The sequence below is a fragment of the Macaca nemestrina genome, chromosome 12 (genome assembly GCF_043159975.1).
Source record: "Macaca nemestrina isolate mMacNem1 chromosome 12, mMacNem.hap1, whole genome shotgun sequence".
Taxonomy (NCBI): domain Eukaryota; kingdom Metazoa; phylum Chordata; class Mammalia; order Primates; family Cercopithecidae; genus Macaca; species Macaca nemestrina.
This window is the reverse complement of record NC_092136.1, coordinates 49,553,989-49,581,573: the sequence shown is the minus strand read 5'-3', so window position 1 is coordinate 49,581,573 and position 27,585 is coordinate 49,553,989. Positions and strand designations below refer to the sequence as shown.

At 34.8% G+C, this 27,585-nt stretch overlaps 1 protein-coding gene across 38 annotated transcripts in view; it reads right to left on the bottom strand.

Moving 5' to 3' along the window:
- Positions 1-27,585, bottom strand: part of LOC105486943 (SRY-box transcription factor 6) — an 806,217-nt gene that overhangs the window by 218,965 nt on the left and 559,667 nt on the right. For all 38 annotated transcript variants that reach the window (XM_024794517.2, XM_071075039.1, XM_071075037.1 and 35 more), the window contains 2 exons: positions 9,090-9,262; positions 6,192-6,260 (listed from right to left, as the gene is read on the bottom strand). In XM_024794517.2, coding sequence (XP_024650285.2) covers positions 6,192-6,260; positions 9,090-9,262 — 242 coding nt within the window. The remainder of the gene's footprint in view (positions 1-6,191; positions 6,261-9,089; positions 9,263-27,585) is intronic.

Sequence of the window (27,585 nt, the reverse complement as noted above, 5' to 3'; positions counted from 1 at the left end):
TAGAAGAGTATTAAAGACTAACATTAAACTGAGCCCTCAATGTAATGAGAAGGATCAAGGAAAAAAAAAAATAGAAGAGAGACATTTTCCCTGGGAGACTGATTCAGTATTATGTAATGTCACTTGCTGGCCTCACCTGGAACATCTACCCCACTCTGCTGCACCTCCCTCTGCCTCTGAAGAGGTAACGCACTCTCCCACTTTAATTCCAGAAAGAAGCAGAGACTTTGGATTCCCTGAATTTTTAGTATCACTGGTTTGGGAGAGAACTGGGGAGTACAGTGCAGTCTGAGACATAAGCACAGATAGAGAAGGGTGGGTTGTGTAGAGACTGAAGTTACTGAAGGATAGTGCAGAAAAAGCTTTGAGATTCACCTTCAGGTTTTGGTCTGCTGAATGAGATCTTTGCCATAAGGCCACATTTGGTAAAGCAGGTAAACTAGCTAATTGCATAGAGTAGTTCTTGGAATCTGGTCAGTTCTCTTATTTTTAGGTGCATTCCAACTATAACAAACAATCTAGCATGACTAATGTGGAAAAACTAAAGTGTAGTTTTAGTTCACAACAAGAATTTGTAATTTTTGCTGTTACAGCCCTTGCTAGTCATAATTATAGCAGCTTTACCTATTCTTTATAACCCAGAAACTTTATTATTAAAATGTTTCAAGCAGACTATAGAGCATCTATCATTACTTTTAAAGCTAATTAGATTACATAAAAGAAATAATTAGATTTGCATTTTTATCTTGGTTTTAAACATCCAAAGATCACAACAGCCTGCCTGTGGGCAATTAAAAACAGCATACAGCAGAGACATAGGGAGAGGAAAAAGGGTCTGTTTTTCCTGGCTAATTCATGATTGAAGATAGAATTACAACATATTTTAAGGGCTTGCTGAAGCTAGGGGCTAATCCTAGACTTCTAAGCTGTGTTTATAACCCTCATTTCTTTGCAAGGGAGTATCAGATGCACGTACAGTGCCGATAGAAGTATCAAATTACTTTCAATAGGTTTATTTAGTCCTTTTCAGAGAATGTTGGAAGGAGATCCATTACCTGATCAATAACATACAAAAACTGACTCTTTGCTAGAGCCAAAACAGGAGCACTGTAATTGCTTTTTGTTCATCAATGTTAAATACAAATAACAAAGAAATACAACCTAAGACAGAGGGACTATGTGGGATTGAAGTCAGCTTCAGACTGTCCTCGGTTTTCCTGCTGGCTGCTCCAGCCATCTCCAAAAGACAATAAATGGAAGGTGCAGCTCTTAAAACTAGAGGTCAATTAGATACTTAACGATGAAGCATATCTTCAAATATATATCTATTATTATTATGCTAGCAAAAAATTAATTAACTAGGTCAAGCAGGCCATGAAGGCTAATGTACAAAGCAATTATTTCTGATCTTTACACAACTACTTCACATAAAAAGGTAGTCCTTTATTCTGCTCAGCAGATACCTGAAATGCCTGTAGTTAATCATATTGAAGGAAACAAAAGGCAAGGTCTATCTCCTTAAAAGGTGAGAGGACATCTCAAGTTATTCTGTTTAATTGCTTAAGGACAATCACTTCCTTGCTTATAATATTAGCATCTTTCTGGTTACCAAAAAGGAAAAAAGGATAACACACATCTAATGATGCTCTACCACGTGGCAAACATACAGACACATAAAATATATAAATAGCACATAGGAACATATTATAATCAAAATTAAAAACACTGTATATGAAAGATAATCATATAGGCTTAAGAACAGAGTAGAACTTCAGTGAAGCAATGAACACTTGGTTTGGGTAAAATAAAATAAACAATATGTATTTCAACATTTAAAATAAAAAGTTTTCAGATAAGACAAACAATGTTTGCAAAGATGCAGCAATGACATTTAGTTCAGTCCTTCTACAAATAAAGTTTGCATATGTTAAATGATGAGGGGAAGGCAATGAATATTGAACATTAATCATAAAGAAAACACAAACTAAAAATTTCAAGTCTCACAATTATACCCAAAAAAGACATATGTGTATGAATTGACTAAATCATTGGCCCTTGCCCAGAAAGCCAAATGCCTAAATAAAACCCCACCTAGCCAGTTCATTCTTAAGAGATCGTTGCTTAGTTAGCTATGTGAGTAGAGGACATTGCCTGTATAGCTCACAATACAAGTCACTTGAATAACTCTAAAACTGGAGTCTGAAGAGACATGAATAATTGGATAATACTGTTCATCCCTGGAAAAGGAAGTTTCTCACAAAGGTATTTTAATGAACTGAATTCTTTTGCAAAGTTCTAGCTACAAAACTCCATCGTTAAACGTGTTCCAATTGATGTGCTGTAGAAACCAAAGAATGTGGTATATTGGATTCATAAAAAAATATCTTCTCCAGATTCAAAACCATGGCATGGTCAAATGAGGTTAGATGAATAAATATATGAAAAAAATAAAGAAATGAGGATTTATAAAATATTTTCTGTTTTCCCTAGAATTGTCTTATATTTAGTCATTGATTAAAATACTGTAAACACGCTTTGATCTGTTTACAACTGTCAAATTAATTAAAAGTGAATTCTGTTTACCAGTTAGCATAACTCAGAAGTAAAATGCTTCAAAATATTAGCTAAGATACTACAGTTCAATGAGTGGGAGAGGGAGGATGAAATTACTGAAGCAGTTATCTTTCCTTTGAAATTACAGCCTATAAATCAACATTCCCAACTCCAAAGATCCATATTCCATGACCTATTAGTTTTGCTTTCCATAGACTTGGAAAAAATATGCTATTTCTGTCCTGGAAATATCAAAAATACCTATTTTTTTTCTGGGCTCCATATCAGGAGAATTACTTAACATGTAAAAAATGAGAGAAATCATCATTTTCCCCAAAGCACAGAGGGATCTGAATTTACAAAGCAAACATTCTCTGAAAAGACCTAATATTAAAGTGATATTTTAATAGTCATTTATAATTATTATCCTGATTTATTAAACTATAAAAATGGACTCATCAAAACTGTAAAAACAGTTCACAAAATCATTCACCACACTTTTTCAACATGGCTTACATGGCTTTAGAAGAATCTATTTAAAAGTTAGAATTTACAAAGGCAAAATAATGTTAAAAAATATATTCAAGGAACAAATATAAATAAAATTGTTCTTAACTGCATATATAAGTCCTGAATAATTGCAAATAAAATAAACATGGGAACTTTTACAATACTATCTTAATCATGCCTTTTCCTATTTCTAATGAAAATTCCTATTTTTCAATTTGTGGAAACCACTCAGGTTTTCATTTGTTTCCATTATAATAGACCCAGATGTGTCTGTGTGGGTTGTTACAAGAGGTTAGGCACTCTTCCCTTTGCTTCTATTAAAGCTTGCAAATTGTGTGTGTGTGTGGGGGGGGGAACAGTACTATTTCAGAAGTCAGCATTCTGAACAAGAGGAATGATATTGAATGCAACCACCTCATACTCATGAACCATAGCCAATTGCCATGATTTAATCTTGCTGATCATGTAAGCTAATAGGTTCTAGGACTCAAGATATAAAAAGAAAAAAAGTGTCAAACTTGCTCAAATTGTCTCTGTATTCATCATTTGCTTTTGAACAAGAAGTTAGGTTTTATTTTTAATATCTTTAATAATCCTTAATTCATCTTTAATAATATTGTTTTATCCTTTGTTCTGTTTCGGGTTCAAATGGGAAAGTGTTTCTTTTTTTGATAGAAAAAAATGTTTGAAGCATCCCTTCAGTCTCATATTTTGCTAAAAAAGCATTTAAAATTAGTCCAACAATAATCTCTCTCCTAAATTTGATCAAATTTCAAAAGCCATATTTGAAAATATAGTTAACCCATTCTCCTTCCAAAAAAAAAAGAAAGTCTGAATGTCAAATACCCATTTTGTAAGTGTCAGAGATGAATACATTTTGTGTAAGGAGTATGTCTTTTTCACCATTTGAAAAATGCTTTGAATGGTCTCATATGTAGAAGGTAAATACTGACAAGATATGCCATGAAGCAATAGCTCTGGATAGAATGAACTATAAATACAGGTCTTATTGCTTTCTCTTATTTTTAAAAAAATTTGAATTCTTATTACAAAGAATCTTATATTTCTAAAGTGAATGTAACTCTGACATTGACTATCTTTATTTTACAATTTATACTGCTAAGTTCAAGTGCTGATTAGCTGAAATTAAAAAAATTAAACAAGAAATATCCACAAATTTTAAAAGCAATCAAACTTCTATTAGAAAACTTGAAAAAAGTTACTCCTATCTTTTCAAATTGGTGTTTCCAAATGTTTATTCCAATGAATATTTTAAGATCATGTTCTACAGTTTTCTGAAAAATATGTAGTCAGTTTATAACTATACAATCATATATAAACAATATATACTAAAAATATTTCATAAAAATATTCTGAACTGATTTGGTTCCTATTCACCTGAAGTTCTCAGTGCCACAGGAAAACATCAGTGAAGACAACCAGTCACTATCAACAGCACTGGACTAAGAAGTAAAATATATTAGAAAAGAATAAACAAGTAAGTTATAAAGCAGTAGTAAAAACAACAATTAACTGATATAGGAACACCTCAGAGAATTTTCTCCATTCCTGCTTTACAAACAGGAGAAACAGAGAGACCTAAACAATCATATTGTTTAACACCTACTGAGTTCTTACAGAGGGATCTACAGAAAAATGTAGGAAGCTACAGGCTAAAAATCTTGACCTGAGCAGTAGGAGCTACACTGAAAATTCTAATAAGGGCAGAACAAGGGAACACCTGGACAGTTATTTAATTAAGGATCTCAGCATGAGTCATAAAAGGGATATCAGAATGAGAAATTATTCCAAGATTTAATTGTAAAGGTTGACTGTCAAGAATGCCAAAGACATTCCAACTCATCTACATCTGGACTTTTTTATTTTGCAACACGTATACTTGCATATGGAATATTGAATAGGACAAAAACCAACAAAAAAGTTGCCTAAGACCTCCTACTGAAAATAACTGGACAAAATGCCAATTAGGTAAAGGAACTGCTTCAGATACCAAATTAGTACTTTAAGTGTAGTAACTACCTGGAACACTAAGTGTGATTAACTTTTTAAAATGAAGCAAGGATCAAAGGTAAAATAATTGTTATTCGTCAATGAGGTAGAATATTGCAGTAAACTATGACTTCATGCTACTGATATTTTAAAAAAAATACAGGAGAGCATGATATTAACCTCGAGAAAAGTAATAATATAATTCAGAATACTCTGGCCCAGTTAGTTTGAATCATAGATCCCAGCAGTTTCTCCAATAACGAAGGGAAACAAGAGTTTATAGTAGGATAGGGATAACTGTGATCAGTATTTCTGAGGATTAATCACTAGACAGCCAATTCCTTATTTTAGGGCTTTCTAGAAGTCACACACCTATATTCCTATTTGGAAATGGAGACCGTTTTCCTTGCCTATCTCAAATAGCTGTTTGTTGAGTTAACCATCAAGTATCTAAAAGAATGACAGAAATCAGACCATCAACTTTCCTCCCCAGACCATTATAATTATGATCTATATATTTTTACATTGCCATAAGAAAAAGGGATTTTCTACATTGTGTTGTAATTATTCAGGAACAAGTTTTTCTTCCTTTTTAGACTGTAAGCTCCTTGAAGACAAACTATCACTCATTAATCTCTCTCTAAGGGCATCTAGAAGGAATACAGTTAATATTTGTTAAGGAACAAATTATTAACAGCCTTTTTCCAGATTTTTCTCATAATTGATCCAATTAGTCCTAACAAGTAAATTAAAAGTAAGCTTCTCTCTACAGTACTATTACATGGTAAAATACAAAACAGAAAGTGGTCAGTGGAGGTAAAAATACCATCTGTACGCTACCTGGGAAACCATTAGGTTCCCACTAGGTAGTGTTAGACAAATGGCAAAAAGAAAACAGATAAGGGTTATTTTGCTTACATATCACATCAGAGAAGAATGCTTAGGCCACCACCTAGTCCATATTTCTTACATTCACTTACAGAATTGTGTACAACATCCTCGAAAACAGTCCTGTTGGTGCTGTTTACAAGACGGGTACATCTGCAGAGTTTTAAATTCCATTTTCAAGGAGGAAAGTATCTAAGTATAATCAGACGAGAGTAATAAAATACACTGACCTGGATCTGTTGCTGCAGGAGATTAATTTTGTGCTGCTGTTGCAGAAGTTGCTGCTGTTGTCTCGCAATCTATCAGAAATAAAGTTTCATTAAGTTAAAATGAAATGCTTACACCTCTGCCATTACCTCGGGTATTTCTCCTGGCATTACAACAATGTTTTACTGCACCTCTATGTGAAAGAGTTCCTATAAAATGAAAGAGGCCAAATCAGAAAGATGGATGAAAGGAAAAATTTTTAAACAAGTGCCATCTCTCCACTTTATCTGTAGGAAAACTACCCCTTTAATTACATTTGTGAGCTATTCACCTATATCTGCACTGGTCAGCTGGAAATCATGGGATTTTAGAAATCGAATCCTTGTAGAATAGAGATAGAAAATCTCTGGCTACATTTTTCTAAATGGCTTAATTTGAATGTAAAAAGTAAAATTTGTAAGCAAAGACACGAAAAATCTGTTACTGTTTAATATGGTCTATGTCGGCAAAACCTTTCCTGATACAAAGATTTTTCAGAACTGATACATTTACAAATATTTTTAAAGGAGTGCCAAAGAACACAGCAAAAAGGAAAAAATCTTTAGCTTTTTTTGGTGATGCTGTCTGTGATGTACAAAATATTTTTAAAAACAAATTAAGCTGTAATTTAACATTTATCCATTTATCCTTTTGAGGACAATGTGTTTATTTTACAGTACAGGATCCATATACAAATTTTATATTTCCTTGTTTCATCCAACAATCAAATTGAACATCTAAACACATTACCTGGTCTATAAAAAGAAATGTTAACCATTTAATGCAAGCCCTACTGATGACTGTCTCTGGCCCTCAGGAAGTCAAACAGCTTCCTTAAGATAATGGTGTTTACTATGAAGTATGAGTCAGGCATCAGGCCGCTATTCACTCAAAAGCTGAGCTGCTACAGCTTGAAGTCCAGAGAGTGATCCTTAGTGAGAACACACTCACTGCCAACCTAGGAAGCCAGAGAGAAAAGCAGCCAGAGAGTACTCAGAAGGACTTTGTTTAGTACTGCCTTTTTGTCAAGAGTGTCTTTTCTTCCTATTTCTTCCTACTTCCAAAAGTCAGTATTCTAGAATGGGTTATGTTGGGAGTGAAAATGAGTGTAAATCAGTTCCAAGCTATATACTTCCCAAGCCTTTTTGATGTTCTAGCCTATGCAGGGGGTAGTGCCCAAATTATATCTAATTCAGCACAAGATGGCAATGTAGCAGTCTGCTTCTAAATGTTGCTTTATGACTTCGATGACAACTGGTACCTACTGGAAGCCATGATAAAGCCGCCCCTAATGTAGACTACAGTGTGAGAAATGAGACTACTCCTTGCCAGAGCTTTATGCTTAAAATGGAAATCGTATTTAATCAGGTTGGGATGGCCCACTCTGCTTGTGGAAATTCAAATCAGAAATGTACAACTCACTCTGCAGCTCTAGGTATAGATGCTGGATCCTCTGAATATTTATTTCCTCTTAGCAAACCAGTGAAATGCCACTAGGCATCTAATATTGATGGTCCCTCCTAAATGATAAAGTGCTGCATAGAAATGCATCCAAAACACCATAGTGCAATTACTATCATCCACTCTAGACGTATGGGTTTGACACAGTGAAGTATGGTACATAAGCACCATGTGGCTCAAATTCTGAATTTTATTTGCCAATCGGTTGAGCTACATGCTCGCTTCATTGAGCATGACAACCTAGTTTTAAGTGTCATTTAATTTTCATTTTGAAATATAATTACAAAGTGTTCACTGTAAGATATCACTCGTCTGCAAATGTGTCAAGATTAATTTGTGCTAGCTTATTCACAAGTGTCAATAGTTAATTACTGTGTCATCTCTGGATGGCTAAATGACATTCTAACTTCTGATTTTTTACAGTGTTCCTTTATGTTATTTTCCATTAGGGGCTGAGTCCATATTCCTACATGTGGGCAAATATTCAAGCATATAAAATACCAGACATCACAACTCATTAAAATCAACAGAGCATATATTGCTCATATAGTCCTATAAAATACATTTAACTGAAAAGATAATTCCAGTAATAATGTCAGATTCCTAAAAACTGCACATTAATTTGGATCTGTCTGATCTAAAGCATCAGGGACTACTCTATAGGATCATTGTTAGATTAATGTACTCTTAAGAGACAAGAAAAAACATTTGGGAAAGTGATTTATTTTTAAAAGATATACATTTAAACTTTGCTTTTTTTTTTCTTCATTCTCACTTCTAAGTCAATCAAGTCAAATACTTTTAGGAACCATGTACTAATTTGTATTCAATGACTTACCTATGCTATAGATAGTGACCATGTAATGTATCATCCAAACCAAGAAAACTTTCACAAGTAAAAGGAGGCAGGGTATTTTTACTCTAGAAAACAGGCACTATACCAGGGCTATCTGGGGAAATCTGAAATGTATGGTCACCTCTTTGGACTTTAAACCTGTAGAAAATCATTGGACCAATGAACTAAAAGATTCCCAAAGTTTTTCTGGAACAGAACCCCCTTTTTCTGGATAAGGAAAATAAGGCCCAGAGAAAAGTCACTTACTCATAGTGAAGCTACAGAGGGATTATATGTGATGTCTGTATGAATAAGCATCCCCAAGTCATTAGTCAAATCCAAACCTGAAACAATGTATCATTTTAGTTATGCCCAGTTTCTATGATGCCTTTTTTTGTACACATATTCCCTCAATATTCTTGAAGACCCTAGATTTCCAGAAGGCTTTTTTTTCCCATCTTTTCTTATTTTTTATTTTTATTTTTTAGGAAAGCTTACAACAAATAAGCCAATCAATGTGATGATTACTCTCTGAGCCTGGCACATTCCACATCTCCAGTGCGTCAGCGCCTTTTGCAGGGCTCACCTGTTCTTGCTGCTGGCGAGCAAGGTCCATTTGCTGCCGTTGTTTCTCAATTTGTGAGGCTGCCAGTTTTTTCTGTTCATCATGCGCTGCCAGAAGCTGCTCCCGTAAACTGATCAGCTGGGTAATCATGGTGGAGAGCTGCCGTTCTTTTTCTGCCAGGCTCTCAGGTGTACCTAAGACGGAAGCAAGAAGAGATCTCACAAGCTTGAAAAATACCTGGACGAATAAGGGAAAGGAGGGCAGAATTTAGAAAGGGACTATCCTAAGACATTTAAAGATCTGCGGCAATGACTGGAGGCCACTGAGGGTGCAGGAACACCAGAGAGTAATTATAGCAGTGGAATGAATGCTGGGGTTCCTCATTGTTCCTGCCAAGAAAAAAGTTTTGTCCCTAGTAAAATTCTCATTCACTCTCCCCTCTTGCTCTAAAAAAAAAAAAAGCAGACTTATCCCCATTCTCTCCTTTTTGCCCCCAATCTATCTGATCAAGCTAGGAAATCCATGGTATTTAACACAAAAGATCAGAAACTATAGATTGTAATATTCTATAATCACCTCTAAGCTTAGTGACTAACAGTATCTAAGACATAGTACATGCTTAATAAAAGTTACTTGAGGAAGTTTCTGATCCTTGCCCTCACAAAATTTTCTATTGTATAAACATCTGTCACTGAAGTTTAGAAGTTAGGAGTCAATCTCCTGGCCACAGAGAAAATTCTACAGAGAGAATTAAAACTGCCTCAGGTGAGACAAAATTGAATGTGATTTTTTTTTTTTTTTCCTGAGAAAGGATCAAGCTAAAATTCCCAAGTTCATCTGTAAAGGCAACAGTGTTGCTTGGGGGGGCTCTATCACCCCTTTGTCATTTATCATTTTTCAAAGAGAAAAAAACACATTCAAGGTTGAAAAGGTTATGCATAAGGATATGCTGTTTAATGAATATGATGTCGCTGAACACTTATGGTATGCACTAATGGTGCTGAACAGTCTTTTTATGGGCAAATTGCACAGCTCTCCTAAGTAAAGGGTACAGAATCCTTTTGTGAATCTAAATTAGAGCATTTTACCGCAGCATAAGATAAGAATTTCAACCCACTGTATCTGAGCCACACAGATTTCATTATGAAGAAATGATCTGTGATTTGAAAGCTTTTCAGAAAAATGCCACCAGCTGTCAAAGGGGACAAAGATTGCCAATTTTTGTGTGTGCAGGAGAGACTTCCAACCTCCTTATGAAACTCCCTCATTCCTACTAAGAAAGCACCATTACGATCTGAGAAAATATTCTAATTATGAGCGGCCTTATTTTTAAAGTAGCCCAAAGGAGAAAGAGAAACTTCAGAGGATGCAGGCTAGCACTTGTTAGTATATGATTTCTGAAAGGTAGAACTGATGTCAACAGAGAAGCTACCACATTTAGGAGTATCTTGGGATTCTTAATATCAACTTGGGTCCAAAAAAAAAAAAAAAAAAGAGCTGTCAGTATCTCTTATATCCTCAGATTTACTGAGCTGAACGATGGCCTAAAATCAAAATTAAAGAAAAAATAAAGTTGTTAGAAAGTGTATTCCACTAATAAGGAAACAAATACTGTATCAAGGCTAGTGGCCAGCTACTCTTTCTAGATCCTGGAATTTATTAAAAGAAAATGGGTTTTTACTTCAGCCATGGGAATTTCATCTTGGTAAAAGGAAGAATTTATTGATCTAGAACTTCCAAAATACAAAAGTAGATTCCCAAAAAGAATCATAAGATCCATAAGATTTCTTGAAAAGGACGAAAAGTTCTACTAATGTTTTCATTAATATATACAGGAATGAGAAAATACAACACAAGAATGAGATTTTTAAAATTTACATATTGAATAAATTTTTAATTCAATAAATATTTCCTGAATTGCAACTATGTGTTAGGTACTATATCGAGAACTAAGGACAGCGTGGCAAGTAAAAGCAGACACAGTCCCTATTTTTAGGTAGTTTGTAGTTGAAAATTTGAAGAGACAGGCCGGGCATGGTGGCTCATGTCTGTCATCCTAGCACTTTGGGAGGCCGAGGCGGGTGGATCGCCTGAGGTCAGGAGTTCAACACTAGCCTGACCAATATGGTGAAACCCCATCTCTACTAAAAATACAAAATTTAGCTGGGCATAGTGGCGGGTACCTGTAGTCCCAGCTACTTGGGAGGCTGAGGCAGGAGAATCGCTTGAACCTGGGAAGCAGAGGTTGCAGTGAGCTGAGGCCACGCCACTGCATTCCAGTCTGGGTGACAGAGTAAGACTCCATCTCAAAAAAAAAAAAAAAAAATTGAAGAGACACCTTAGTCATGTAATCAAACATGTAAGTGTAAACTACAACTACATAGGAATTTCAAATAAGACAAATGTTCTGTGGGAGTTTAACCAAATTTGGGTGCCCAAGTTCAGGGAAAGTAATCTGAAAAAGCAACAAATTTACAGAAGGATAAGTAGGAGTTAATTAGACAAAGAGTTGGAGCATGGTTTGAAGGAGCTTTCCAGAAAACATTAAACTGCAATGACAAAGAAACTACAACTGAAGAAACGGTTGCAAGAGGGTGGTTGGTGGTCAAGGAGCTTATCCAAAGGAGAAAACACTATAGGCAAAGGCCGCGCGTGTGTGTGTGTGTGTGTGTGTGTGTGTGTGTGTGTGTGTGTGTGTGTATACATATATATTGGGGGTGGAGAGCAGTTTGGTGTGTTCCAGAAATTGAAAGTAGTGAAACTTGAGCAAGGAAAATAAACAGGAATAGAGCATTAGATTAGGCTGGAGAGCTAGTAAGAGGGCAAACCATTAGCACCTTATAGACCATGTGTGATGATCTACATATTTATTCTAAGAATGATTCCTAATCACTAAAGTATTTTAAGAAATGAATGATATGGTCATTTTGGTTGCAGTGTGGTGAATAGATTGGAAAGATATGAGATAGATGGGATGTATATACATTTTATTATCTATATGTTGTGCAATATTCTAACATACATGTAATTTTACTGTAATACCTGTCTATATGCTATAACTTGAGAAGTTTATTGGATATAGTGATAGTTACTGTACTATAATTTTTTGTTACTAAAGAAGAGCTTACACAGGAAATCTTGGGCAAGGACCAATACAAGAGTTGGATCTAGTATTTAGATTCCCCAATAAAAACTGGAAAAGTTTCTCTGCTTCCATCTTAAACAATCTTTCAACCATCTTCGACTTATTCCCCTTTCTCCTCTGCATAGGCACAGAGAGGCTAAAGATAAAATGTAAATGACTTCTTAGCCTCTTCTGTTCACAGTGAAACCAAAAGATTTATAAATGCATTGGTGCTTCCAGGGTTAATAGATACATATAAGTATACCTGAATTTATGGAATAACACCATTTAGCTGAATCCAATTGTAAACAGTCAGCAGCATCTAAATTTTTTCTTTGGACTTAAAAGATACACCTTTAAGAAGAAAATGCAGAAAGCAGTATTTTTAAAATGAGAATTTAAACACTCATATAAGGCTGTCACTATTTTTTCCTTAAACTTGAGGAGTACATACAGTCAACTCCCACTATCTATAGGTTGCACATCCGCCGATTCAACCAACCACAGACTCAGCCAACCTCAAGTTGAAAATATTTTTAAAAACAATAACAACACAATAAAAAATAATACAAATAAAACAATATAATATAACAACTATTCACACAGTATTTACATTGTATTATGTGTTATAAGTAATCTAGAGATGATATGAAGTATGTGAAAGAATATGCATGGGTTATATGCAAATACCAGGCCAACTTACATAAGGAACTTGAACATCCGCAGATTTTTTAATGTATATATTTTGAATAGTGGCATTAAAAATGAAGTTGGAGTGAAACATAGTCGTGTGACAAATCTGAAATTCCCCCTGTATTGGGGATCATATATATAGCCAAGTAGCCCTTGAGGCTCAAATTAGGGAAAAAACAATTTACACCATACAATAGCTTATATTCAAAATGTGCAGATTAATTTGTGTGTGTGCGTGGGGGTGGGAGGGGGATGCATTTATCTGTTCTGTACCCACTGTATTTTTTCGGCTATAATGGGTTAAAGCCAAGCATTTAAGACCTATGATGCTGGATTTTTCTGTTTTAATTAACAGCATGTGTTTATGCCACTGTAATAAAAATAACATCAAGTCTAAATCACATTGACCATCCAACCTGTGAATACAAGTTTTTTTATCTTAAAAAAATTAAACATGAAACTTTGCCATGGCAAAGGAACTACAACTGTCAGAGTTGCTGAAAGAACAGATAATTATGGGACATAAAGGGGCAACCAAAATATAGTCAAGTTTTGTTAAAGATGGCAAAAGACCTTAGAATGTTCTTATGCATTAACTCTATATAGAAAATAGTATATTGGCCAGGTGCAGAGACTCACGTCTGTAATCCCAACACTTTGAGAGGCTGAGGTGGGGGATTGCTTGAAGCCCAGAGTTTGAGACCTACTTGGGCAACATAGTAAGAACCTGTCTCTTCAAAAATTTTTTGTAAAAATAAGCTGAGCATAGTAGCACACACCTGTAGTCCCAGCTACACAGGAGACTGAGGCAGGAGGATTACTCGAGCTCAGGAGTTCAAGACTGCCGTGAGCCATGATTGTGCCACTGCACTCCAGCCTGGGTGGAAGAGACTATCTCTCAAAAAGAAAGAAGAGAAAAATCAAGTCCTAAATCATGTTTGGAGGTTTGATAAAATCAACTTGGAAAAAAAGTAAACCAACTTCTGATGATCTGCCCAGGCCAGCAGAGGTCATCAGGAGCTACCTAACATCATCTGTTTCATGTCCTTCAAGCTATCTTAAAATGATTCTCTAAAAAGCACTGTCAGAAAATAGTCTTCTGCCTCCCACATAAAAACAGAGGTAGTTTCATAAACCACAAAAAGGGAGCCAGCAAAAGCACTTCTGTACACAACTTCTCTACAAGTCAGCATGCCTGCTTTTATCCAATATCACACACAGTGTGCGCCTGACATTCTACTATAAACCATATCTATTCTCCAACTCCAAAGACAGTGCAGCAGGGTTTTTTTTTTCTTTTTCTTTTCTTTCTTTCTTTCTTTTTTTTTTTTTTTCGTTCCATAGGGTCGTCTTTATACCCAAACCACATCTGTCTTGAGTTTCTCTCAGATTAGTCAGGTGGATCAGTGCTCCCCAGGGCCTGCTCCAGCTGAAGTATTTTAATTTGACTAAACACCTGATTTATTTTATCTCTCCGATGAGAAAGGCAGTTTGTCTTAATAGAGCCTGTCAGCCCACAGCCCCATTCACAGCAATTTACAGGCAGCCAGGGACGCTGGAAGAGAAGAGTGCCGTGATTCTGTATTTTATCCTCCTCCAGAAAGCACCTAAAAGCAGCTATTCACTGCTACTGCATGTGGCATTTTAGAACTGAATTAGCTTTTTATTCAAGTAACTACACTTGTTGTGAATAGCTTATCTGTAAAATTGCTACATTCACTACTGATTTTATTAACCTTTGGCTCTATCACAAAATGGTCTTCAGTTAGGAAAGACCTTTAAAATTGACACATTTTTTTTTTCTTAGGGGCCTTTATTCCAGTGACTTCAGATTTACTGAATTTGATCCATTGAATTCTTTACCAGTTGTACTTAAAATTTTGAGTCTCAATAGGAAGTCAATAGTGCATAAATAAGGAAACACTTTTCAAAATATAAATATGATGGCAATTTCCCCCATCAAAAGTTTTCAAATACCATCTTTCATTATAACAGTTTCAAAATCAGCCCTCTAGCCTTTTTTGGTCACAATCTGAAGAACTTGAAAAAAATAAGTGAAATTACTATTTTTTTTAACTTTACAAACTACTACTACCTGTCCCCAGGCCTAAAGCCACAGAGAAGATTCAAAACCTCAAAACGATGAGAATTTAGGTAAAATAAGATAAATAAGACAATTCTCTTATTGATGTAGCATGAAAAATAGAAATAAAAAATTAAGTTTAAAATTTATTTAAAAGCCTTTTTTTACATCAGTTCACAAAAGTTAGCACCACAGTCTGCTAATTTTGCCCTTATGATATATATGTAATCAAAATCAGTGGTGCTAGAAATAAGACTGGTCATTGGGAAGTCACTGAAGACCAGATCCGGATTAAGCAGGCAACTTGCAGAGCACTTTACTAAATGGAGATTTACCTCACCCCTTCCATAGTATTCCCATACGTAGAACTTTTACAATATAAAAATCTTACACAGGTCATTCATTAAATAGGTATCCTCTGAAAGGGAGTCACTGCTATGTGATAACAACTAAGTTTTTCTAATGAGAAAATCGAGAAATGACACTGCAATGGAGAAAGAGAAAAAGAGTTAAGAGAGGAAAAGAGAGAAAATGAGTACAAGAACAGCTAAATTAAATTTTGTGCATTGCTCCACATCCTTTTTATCTCTAATAAAATGGGCTAGGCATGGTAGCTCACAATTGCAATCCTAGCAATTTGGGAGGATAAGGTGGCAGAATCTCTTGAGGCCAGGAGGTTGACGCTGCAGTGAGCTATGACTGCATCACTGCACTACAGTCTGGGCCACAGGGTGAGATCCTGTTTTTTTTTAAAAAAAAAAAAAAAAAAAGAAAGAAAGAAAGAAATGAAGGGCAATGGTGTTAAAATACCAAGCCAAATAAAATTAATAGCCAACAAATGGCATTCTCTAGAAACATGTCCTGGGGAATTTAAAATGAGACTTAAACCTAGTCATTCTCCTGTATTAGATCAATGCACACATTAATAAACTTAATCGGACTTAACAAGGAAATTACAAGAAACCTGGGTAACTAACAAATGTCTGTGTTTAGAGTAGTGGGTAGGGGTGGCACTGACACTGGAGTGGAGTTCTGATGAACAGACACTTTTTCACATCAATCCTAGAAAGATTAAAGCACTTAGCAGTAATTCCAAAGCAACATCAATCAAGGAACTCAGTCAACAATCCAGAAAGATTATAAATTAAGTTGAAAACAAAAGCTCTTAAGAATCAATTCCCCGGTCAGTTCTAATTTTTTTAATGGATATCATTTTAGAAGAAAGCCAAAATACAATGCTAGTCATAAAAGAAAGCTGCATGGCTCTTTTCTGCCCACAGATAACCTGGGAAAACTGCTGCATCTTTACACTGCAGCCTCCTCACACATCTGATGGACTATGATGTCTCCACTTACAAGCTCAGTCCATCATTTAGCATTGGCCTTTTTGGATACAGCCTTCTTTTAAATGTCACAAAACATAGCAGCAAAAAGTCAACAAAAAATAAACAGGGTAAGCTGAAGAGACTAACAATCTATCAGAAGGTCCCCTGATAAAAGTTACTTTGTGGTGACTGCCTGAGAAAGGAACCCCTGTCCCAGCATACCAGCAGCTAATTTGAGTTTTGAATCCAATAGCAGTTTTAAAAGCTTTCCACACTAAAAGGCCCCAGTGCATCATAAAGATAAAGGATTTCAGTACAAAACCATCACAAAGACCTCTATTATCTTATCAGTCTTTGGTTACAACAGCTGAACCAATATGACTAAATTCTGAATGACTTTTTTCAAAACAGCAGAATACTGGAATTTCTTTGTTTTCTCATCAGTCAGCTATTGTCATTGCTCCCATATGCTACTGTCCATTGCTCAGTAAATAAAAAGTTTAATAAATGCAGCAATTGTGCTCGTAGGAATCACTTAGGGACCACTTCACAGGAAGCGTGCCTCATGAGTTGAGGTATAGGCTGTTTGTTACTGTTGTTGTTTTCTTTTTCACTGATTGTATGAGAATTTCCTTCTTGATATTCACATTTAAAATGTCATTAGAATCTACAGTGTACAAACAAGGCAAAAATACTCAGGTATTTCCTAAATTAAGATCAAACTCTCCTATACCAGGCACACTCAAGTCTCCTACTTCCCCTCCTCCTGGCTGCAAAAGGAAATCTATTCCTGGATCAACTGAGGTCTATTCATGTTGCAAATCCTAACAGAGCAAGAACAATCCATGGAATCCTGCCATCTAGGCTCCCAACTTCACAGCTGGGCTTTTAAAACACATTGTGCTTTATAAGCCCATCCTTTTTGGATCTGGAAATGAAGGTATTCTGAAGCATCTCTCCTTCAATATAAGACAGACTGTCTTTACATTACTGTTTTCTGTGGGTGACCGCCAGTCACTGGCTACATCTCCATAACCTACACATAAAACTAGTAACTTCTGGCCTTTCAGAAACATGAAATTCTTTTGTCCTCTAAAGGGGAAAAACAATTAAATCATTTGTGTCAATATCACCGCCAAGTATTGCAGGATTGGCTCTTTCTGTAGAAGCTCCATGAGTCAGGAGAGGAAGGGAAGGAGTAAGAAAAAAAGACTTTATTAACAAGGCATTTTCTTTAAAATTCTTGTTGTTATCTTAATCCTCATCCTAAAGGTTGCATTGTTATTTTCATTTTACAGATGAAAAACTAAGCTATTGAGAGATAAAATAATTTGACCAAATCATGGAGCATTTAAGTGAATCTGAATTCACATCTTCTAATTTTTAATCCAAGGGAGTCTGGAGTCTAAGGGAGAGGTATCTTCCCTCATCTCACACTTAGAATACATAGTTAGGGAATTTCTAAAAGTTAGGAGCCATATTCTGAGGTACCAAGAATCCTAATGCTATGTACAGCTAAGAGAATATGCAACTAAAAGGAATGAAGAAATACACAACTTCTCAGTTAAGGCTTTGTTTACAAAATAAGGCAAGAGCTTGGCTAGCAATCAGATAACCAAAGAGGTAAGTAAATTGAACTTTGACATCTTATGGATGTGAAAACAGATCTTGATATTAAGTGGCATGCCTGAATTACTCCGGAAATTAGCAGCAAGCCTGGCAGACCAGATTCTCTGTATGTTTATTCCCCAACCCTTCTCTTCCCAAATAGCATATGGCTTCCTGGTTTCAAGCCCAAATACAGTGATTATGCAGACTCCAACATTCTCTGGCATTCTCTGGCATTCTCCAGCATTCCAGATACAATATTTACAACACCCATGAAAGAATGAGAAATACACTCAAATATTTGCATGAGTCCAGAGTGCTGCTGCCCCGGGTGCAGTGTGTCTGTAGGCTGAGGCTGCCAGGTTCTAGCCAAGAGAAAGGTATGTGGAGAAGTCTAGGAAGTGAGTCTAGTATGATTTGAGAAACCTCCCAGATACAACTAAGGCTTGGGACAGTTACCCATACAAACACACCATATACTGTGCCCATTTCTAGAGTGTATTTACAATTTGCCTAGAGGAAATCAAGGGAATCTCTGTCCTAGCCCACCATGCCCCTTCATACAATAATAATAGCTTAAACTTATACTGCAATTGCTTTGCACTGGGAAAAGCTTTATATATTAAGTTATCTATTCTTCACAACAGTCCTATGAAGTAGGTCATACTGTTACCTCCACTTTGAAGACAAGGAAACTGAAGCATGCAAAGGTAAATCAGCTTGCCCAAATCCTTAGCTATTAAATAATACATCTGAGATTCAAAATCAGCAATCTGGTGACAGATTCTGTCCTCTTTACCACTATGATAAATGGAGAATGGAATTCCTGAATGTCCTACCTTCTCAAAATTACTTTACCCAACAGACAAAAGCATCTGAGATTTTCCTTATAATCCATTTTTAAGGATGTTTTGTTTTGTTGGAATATAACATTTCCTAAATATAATGTTTTCTAAAGTGAAAGCACTTCTCTAGGGAAGTATCTATGAAACTCTATTTTCTTTAAAATGGCCCAGCAACTAGTACAATGTCCTGTGACCTTTCAGTCCAAGTCACAAATATCCAACACTGCTTGTAGTCATCTAATTTACTCTCCTCTTCCATACTCACTGTCATACTATTTTTCTTTTTTTTCTCACTCTGATCCTGTTTCCTCCAAGTTCACTGGTGCTCAGACTTCTACCTTGTTTCCTAATTTTCATTCCACTGGACATCTGGACCTGGACTCTCAAATGGTAGAAATTTGGCTTTCCCCAACAGACTGATTTACTGATTTGACTGGTCCTTTGGCTTTTTTTTTAGTTTGTTTGTTTTTTGTTTTTTGGTTTTTTTTTTTTTTTTTTGAGATGGAGTCTCACTCTGTTGCCCAGGCTGGAGTGCAGTGGTGTGATCTCGGCTCACTGCAGCCTCCACCTCCTGGTTCAAGCGATTCTCCTGCATCAGCCTCCTGAGTAGCTGGGATTACAGGTGCCTGCCACCACACCTGGCTAATTTTTTTTTTTTTTTGCATTTTTAGTAGAGATGTGGTTTCACCATGTTGGCCAGACTGGTCTCGAACTCCTGGCCTCAGGTGATCTGCCCACCTTGGCCTCCCAAAGTGCCAGCCAATTCAAGATTTTTAAAGATGTAAAATCACTTTATGCAATAATTGTAGATTACAAATTGAGTTTAAGAAGAAGCTTATAAAACTCATTTTCTAATGTAACTTTAAAATGCTCACGGTTTTAGAACTTTCAGATCAATAAAAATAAAGGTTTTTCAATTTTTTATCTTGAAAGCAAAACCTGGATATGTAATCCTGAGACAAGAAGGAAAAAAATACATTAAAATACGAGCCTCATAAGGAATAAAATACCACAATTGGTAGTACTTAAAAACAATCTCAGCAGCGGTGGACATTGCCTTTTGAAGAGGCAAACATCTGAAAAGGTGATGAGATCATCACAAAACTTGAATTTAAAGGTAATGTTTAAAAAGATCACTGCTTGTAAAAAAAAATTATTATAGCATCAATGGTCCTAGAGAATTGTAGAGGCAGCAAACACAGATCTCAAGGATATTTTCCCTACTGGACTCTCGTGGCTCCCTACCCAAGTTCAAAGCCTTTGCTTTGAATTAGGTAAGAATCTACTCTAGTGCTACTCATAATTCTGTAGAGAAAACTCGTGGAGAGGAAGAACAAATGATAGGCCACAACGTATACTTCCTACATGTCAGCTCCTTAAGAGGAGGATCTGTGTCACATGCATCTCTATGACAAGGCACAAACACGACTACAGTGCCTACTACTGATTTTATGCTCAGTAAATCTGAAATGAACTAAAACCAACTCTAAATAATTAGTTCTCAGAATAGTTGGTGATAGGCAGCCAAATAAATTAACAAACCAGAAAGAATTGCTTTGAACTACAGGAGTATTTGAGCCATATCTGAGTTAATTCTACTTTGGTAACCATTGTAAGTAACTGAACTCACCGGCCATTCCCACTGTTGCACAAGTGGTAGAAAATCAAATCTAATGAGAAGACAAGAGATAAAGAATTTGAAATAAAGAAACACTCAATAAACACTTTTTTTTTTTTTTTAGCACAAATGATAGTCCAAATACTTTCTGTGTGCTAGGATTAGCATTTCGCATTTTTTCTCTATTGCAACAAACTTGGGAAAATGATGCTGAGGAAGGTTAAAAATATGTCCAAGATCACACAGCTTGTTAGCTTGTAATCAATAGAGCCATGTAAGCCAGTTGGTCGGAATCCCCAGCCCCAGCCTCTTTTCAGTAAACTATAAACGTTTCTGCAAAAAAGAGAAATAAAAATAAAAGTTAACTAGTTTAAGATAATGACTTCACAAGCCTTCAAGACCTCTTCCTGTATTTTAAAACATTAAAATACATTGTTGGGAGATACAGTGATATTAAAAGGCACACTAATTTATATTTAGGATAATTACAATTTAATGTTATTTAAGGTCTGTGAACAGTAAAAGAAGTCTGATGGCTCAGGGAACTAAGTCTCCATCAACAGATTTGAAAATTCTCTATTCAGAAAATATTACATCTAGAAATTCAATTTTGAATTGTATGAAAAAGTCAAACAAACAATTCTAGTAACACAAACTATAATTTAGAAGGCAGAATCAACTAGATAGGACCAAATAAATTATACAAACTAAGCAATTTTACAAGAAACACTTCATAAGAATTTACATCATTGTATTAACTCTTTCTAACATCACCTTCTTCCAATAAAATTAAATTATATGTCAAGACACTGGTATCAGAAAACAGGTTCTAATTCTTAATTGCCCAAAGAAATAACTGCCCACAGAGTCACAGATGATTGATAAATTAGTTCACCTTCTATAATGCCACCAAAGCTTTTGTAGGAGAATGTTTTCAGAAGTTATACTTTAGATGAAAAAAGCCATTCTTTAGTTGAATTTCAAAGTTGGAAGAATGACCCTGTGTCACTATTAGTTGGTCCAGATATCAGGTTTCTCAGTTTTTAAATCTGCCTCCTACTCAAATCTTCTCACTCTGTATTTTGTACACCCTTACTAGCCAAGAAGATTTTGGCTAGCTGACTCACTTTCTACAGTTTAAGAAATGGATAGGTATACTGAATATGTTTTTACAAGCTCTCAGCAACCCCATTTGAGAATCCTGATCTACTTCTCAAAAAAATTTTTAATTAGGTGGGTATTCACAGCTACTTTCTTTTACACTTAAAGGTTTAAAACAGAGTGGAAAGTGTTTAAAGTGCTCATTGACGTTATAAAAACAATGCATTCTTTCCCTCATACTGACACATCTATAGAATATCTCTTAATCTCTTTCTAAAATGTTAATAGGATCCTGTCTAAATGTTTAAAGTGTTGTGATTCCAAAAGTACTCAATTATCATGCACTGATGAAAAAAATGTTATGTTCTTTGACAAAGAAAATCTACTTGATCACGTTTTCGGCAACAATAATATATAAAATCTTCTAAATTACTTGATTACATCATTTTTATATTAGTTTATTTACTCTTAGCTGGTTCTCCAAACCTATAACAGTTCCAGACATATAGTAGGTCTTAAAAAAAAATACAGGCTGGGTGCGATGGCTCCTGCCTATAATCCCAGCACTTTGGGAGGCCAAGGCAGGTGGATCACCTGAGGTCAGGAGTTCGAGACCAGTCTGGCCAACATGTTGAAACCCCGTCTCTACTAAAAATATATATATAAAAAAACTAGCCGGGCATGGTCATGGGTGCCTGTAATCCCAGCTACTAGGGAGGCTGAGGCAGGAGAATTGCTTGAACCCAGGAGATGGAGGTTGCAGTGAGCTGACACGGTGCCACTGCACTCCAGCTTCGATGACAAAGTGAGACTCCATCTCAAAAAAACAAAAAAACAAAACAAAAAAACCCTTTAAGGATTCCATCATGTGAAGTCCTTCATAAAATACATCATCCAACCTACGACATTTTAAATGAAAGGAAGTGCCGTTAATTATTATGTCAAGAACACAGGTATAGAAACCAGGACAATACCAGGTAAGCCAGGATATATGAATACCCAATCATAACTTATTCTCATTTAATGTCAGTTTCTGACAAGGTAATATTACATAAATAGAACCCTATAGTTGATTTTTAAATGTCATAAAAATTTCCTGGAATAAATTTATGTAGCTGGCAAGCCTGAAATATGAATGGCACTATTCTTTAGGATAATTAGGCTCAATTCATCACTATTTAAAATATGTAGAAAATCATAATAAACAAATATATAAATGTATATATTATATAAATACCTATACATAGCTAGATATAACTCACTAAAGTAAACCTAACAATGTATAGGTTCTAAAATCTTGGTTTTATAAAGTTTGTTCAAATGCTCCTTATTTGCAAGGTATTTTTAAGAGAGATTTTTAATTTAAAATTCATAGAAATAGTAAATTTATTTTTCATGAAAAGTGACTCCCAATTAAGGAAATATTAAGATCATTCCAATTTTTCCCATTTTAGAAGAGACAAACTTATAGTTTCACTACTAATTAACTAAATAACAGAAAAATGCCTATGTAAAAAATGACAGCATTAAAATATCTAAATTTTATAGCACATTTATGAATTTTAATTTTGATATTAAGCATATGTTCGACTCCTATATGATGAAAATACACACACAAAAACATAAACCAATGAAAATTTTTCATTTGCTTCTGAAGATTCTAAGACCATGTTATCAATATATACATAATGAAGATGTAATGAATTTTATTGTAAAGGAAGACTAATAGAATGTCCTATGTAGCATAAAAATCAAAAAGCAAAAACTTTCCCATGTTATTCTAAGCAGAAAATTCAATCAAATTTTTGAAAATCTAGATAAGACTTCCAATTCAACAAAAACCATGGAACCAATGACTGCTGAATAAATTCCATGAAAAAAAGTATTTTTCCCCATTCAACAAGATAGTATTAGAAAATCTACAGTCTACAATTTATTCAAGAGATTCTATAATTAAGTTTCTAGAAAATTAGTAGCAACGTGGTTTACCCAATTTCTCACTAACAGTAAAAAATAATTCCCCAATCAAATGAGTAGGAGCACGAAAGAAAACCACCTATCCCTCCAGAACTGAACTACACTTGAGTTCTATAATTTTCAAGCTTATATCTAGTCAGTTCTAACTAGAAGTTTCCAAGAATGGCATTTTAAAAATGAAGGAATTGGAAGGCTATAAATGAAATACAATTCTTAGCCTAACCCAGAAATAAATGTATTTAATACAGTTAATTACTAAAGACTATTTGTAATTTTAAAACCAATGAATCTAAACCAGATGAAGATAAAATGGCACTGTGAAAACAAGCAAACACGAAAATACAAAGAAAATCTATGACATGACTGGGGAAAAAAAGATTCTTCCATTCGTGGAGGTTTCAGGCACTGCTTTATAGGAATCTCTGAGTAAAGTTGTAACTGTTAGTAAATAGTAATAAAAGCCACAGAAGAGGTAGTACAATCAGGGTTTCAAAGAAAGGAGAAAAATCTGAAATACTAAAATGAGCATCAATTAAGAATTCTGAAGATGGCAAAAATCCAAAGGCAAGTGATTAAGTCACTACAACCCAATGTAACTGAATATAGGTTTGGTGCCTTTCAGGTTTCTTTTCTTTGGAACCAAATTCAGTCAAACAATAACTGTTACCATTTTTATAAAAATTTAGCTTTCTGACTGACATTCTTCTTTAAGCAAAGAGTGAATTAATAAACTCATGGCAGGAAAAAAAGAGAAGGAGAAAAAGTAACTCAAGCATTACAGCAGTCTTCTACATGGCAAGGAGATGAATGAAACAAACAAGACTCTCCCACGAAGATTCACGTTGCAAGTGAGAGTTTTGGCCAATATATTTCTTCCAGGTAATATGCTTTGAATTCAGACAAAACACTTTCAAGGTTTAATTATCAACAAAACAAACTAAAGACAAGAGTTCCCCAAACATCAGATGTGGTTATATCAGAGATTAACACTCAAATCCATTCATGAGCTAAATATAAACATCTGAAGTAGCTGCTGTTGGAGTTATCTGTACAACTAAGAGCACAGGTAATCAAGGACTGCCTAAAGATACACTTCCGTTCCCTCCGTTGGTTCAAATTAATTGAGCAATCAAGAGCAGCTTAGAACACTTAGAGTCAAGAAGAATTCTCTTTGTCAACCCAAATAATTATAAGGCAGAGATCATAAGCAACAGTGAGGTGATACTATTGTTACTATCATTCACGTTATTATCAACATAAAGTAAAAAACCGTGGTAGAAATTCTACCAGCGTTGCAACTCTACCAAGATAAAAATACAAAGTAAGTAATTTTCAGTATTAAGCTTCTCATCTTAGCCTATTTTCTCTGAATTAGTAAAGTGAAAAAAATATCAAAAAATGGACTTAGCCTAAAACCTTATATCAAAAAGTTTATATGAGGCAATGCATACATTAATTAACTAGATTTAGTCCATCCACAATGTATATATACTTCAAAACATCAAATTGTACACAAGAAATACATATCATTTTATTGTCAATTAAAAAAAAAACACCACTTTTTAGGTAGCTGTTATCACCACCACCGATTTACAAATGATGAAACATACAAAGAGGATACATGATTGACCCAAAATTTAAACTCTAACTTCAAACCTATTTCCCTTTCAACTTCAAAACATCCAATTCTTCTAAGCTAATATCTGAGAATAAATTTTCGTATCTCTGAATTTCATGGTGCTCATTAGTATTAAAGCAACAGTGTGCTTATTTTTCCAACCTAGAGTCCCAGATTGATCCTATAAACTGAAGAACTGGAGACCTGGAGGAAGGGAGAGGACATGTGGGGGCGTGGTGGGTATAGTATGCCTGGTATGTGTGTATCTATACAGTTCCAAAAGTGTTTTCCAATGTGAACTTCAACAATTGTTACAAAGGTCACTGCATAACTGAGCTTTTTAGGGAGGAAGAGAAACATTAAGAGAGAAAAAGAAAGACAGAAAAAAAAAAGCTTTACTTTCCCTAATCAGTCCAGCTTATTTGTTCTCTACTATATTTCTGACCCCTGGTTCAACTGTGATTAATCTATATCTGGAGGTGATTTTTTAAAAAAAAAATCTATCTTATCTATTAAAAACTAAATTTAATTGTCTTTTTAAAAGTATACTTATTCAAACAATTATACACTCAGAAAATCAATGTTGTGAAGAGTCAAAGAGATCATTCAAACCCCGTTTGACAAATAAGAAAGCTGAAAGTCAGAGGGGAAAGTGACATGCCTGATGTCAGATAGCTAATTAGCTAGTGGCAGAGTTAGGACTAGAACCCAGAAGTCCTAATTCTCAGTTCAGAACTCCTTTTGCTATAGCATGCTTCCTCTTTTTTAAAAAAAATCAAGGGAAATAATGCACTTTAAATCTCTCTTGGTAGACAGTTGATTTTAGTCATCATTTTCCTCAGTTCACTTAAGAAGCAACATTGATTCTGTACTTAATTCAGCACTTTAATTTCCCATGTCTAACATGTAATCTAACAATGAAATGCTCGTCTAATAACAGAAGCAATTTATAGTAAAGTATTTTATGAAACACAACTTGTCTAATGATACTAAGAATTTCACGATAGAACCAGCATATGAGTTTCCATATGTGCTAGTTTAGGGAGGTTAACCATAGTTTAAATGACATTTTTTCAGAAATAGCAAATCGGGATCTTCTATAGAGAAAACAGTTACATCTGGACTTTGAAAGTCTTCAGTGCCCATCACTGATCAAATTTAACCACTGACATATGGGCCACAAGAATCCTTGCATTTCATTTGCTCATGTATTTGAAAACTTGAGTGCTCAAGGGGTTCCCCAGATCCTAATTTCCTTTTAATAAGAGTAAGAGCTTATGTAAAATATGGTAGTCTAAGTTCTTCGGAAACATGGTATCAAAATAACAAGAAATTATAATTTTAAAAAATCAATGGCATACTGAGAGTGTAGAAAAATAGAAATGCAGAGTTACGAAGATTTAACAGCCAAAATGAGGCCAGAAAAATCACGTAAGTATATAGTTACTAAGCATTTGTTGGTATATAGAAAATCACAGAGAAGTAGAAAAAAATTAAGCTCAAAAAATAGTACTATGCTCATCTTATAAGTTGTGTAATAAGAGCTATTAAAGTACATAAAATATTTCATTACCTATGAAGTTACAGAGTGGAAGATTTCTGGAATGTAAGTCAGGAGATCTAGGTTCTAGTTTCAATTTTGCCACCTTGTACAAGTAATTCTCTGGACTTCCATTTACCTACCTGTAATATGAGAGGTTGAACTAGATAACCTATAAGGATACTTCTAGTTTGGGTTACAATGCTAGAAACATTCCTTTAGTGTGGGCTCTCTGCAATATTAAAAATGTATGGAAGTCATTCAATTTTTACTATGCTTGTAAAGATCATTAATATTTTGGTAGCATGAGGAAAAAACACTTATGTTACTGAGCATGGCAAATGTACGCTTGTTGTATATATACATTTATTAGGTTAATATTATGTGTAATGTACAACTAGCATTAACTTTTCAGATATTATATTTTTGTTAATTTTAAGGGTATTCTGCATTATAAAGGTCAATTTCTTTATATTATAACTAATGTCAGTTTGGCCAACAAACTCACTAATTCACAGAATACATTTTTATCTCTTTATATTTACAAAAACCTCTATTGGAATAAAAACAGAATATAGAAGGTGAACTGACATCATTCTGTAAATGAGGAAATACAACTTTTAATTCTTTGATTTGTTACAGTTTCATATGTAAATTTAGTGAGTTTTGTTTGCACATTTTAATAATAATCAGACTGAGGAATAAGTATGGTGAAGTGTTTAAGAGCATGGGTTCTGGAGCCAGATTTCTCAGTTTAAAATCTTCGCTTATGCCACTTCCTAGAGCAGTAACTTTGGTCTTGTTTTATCTTGTGTAAAACTGGAATAGTGATAGAGTGCTGTATAGATCAAGTGAGTTAATGCAAGTTAATACATATGAAGCACTTAGAACAGTTGCCTTCACATAGTGAGCACTCAATAAATACTTGCCATTATAATCATATAATGTCTATATTAAAATATATTTTAGAGTCTTAAGAATGAAC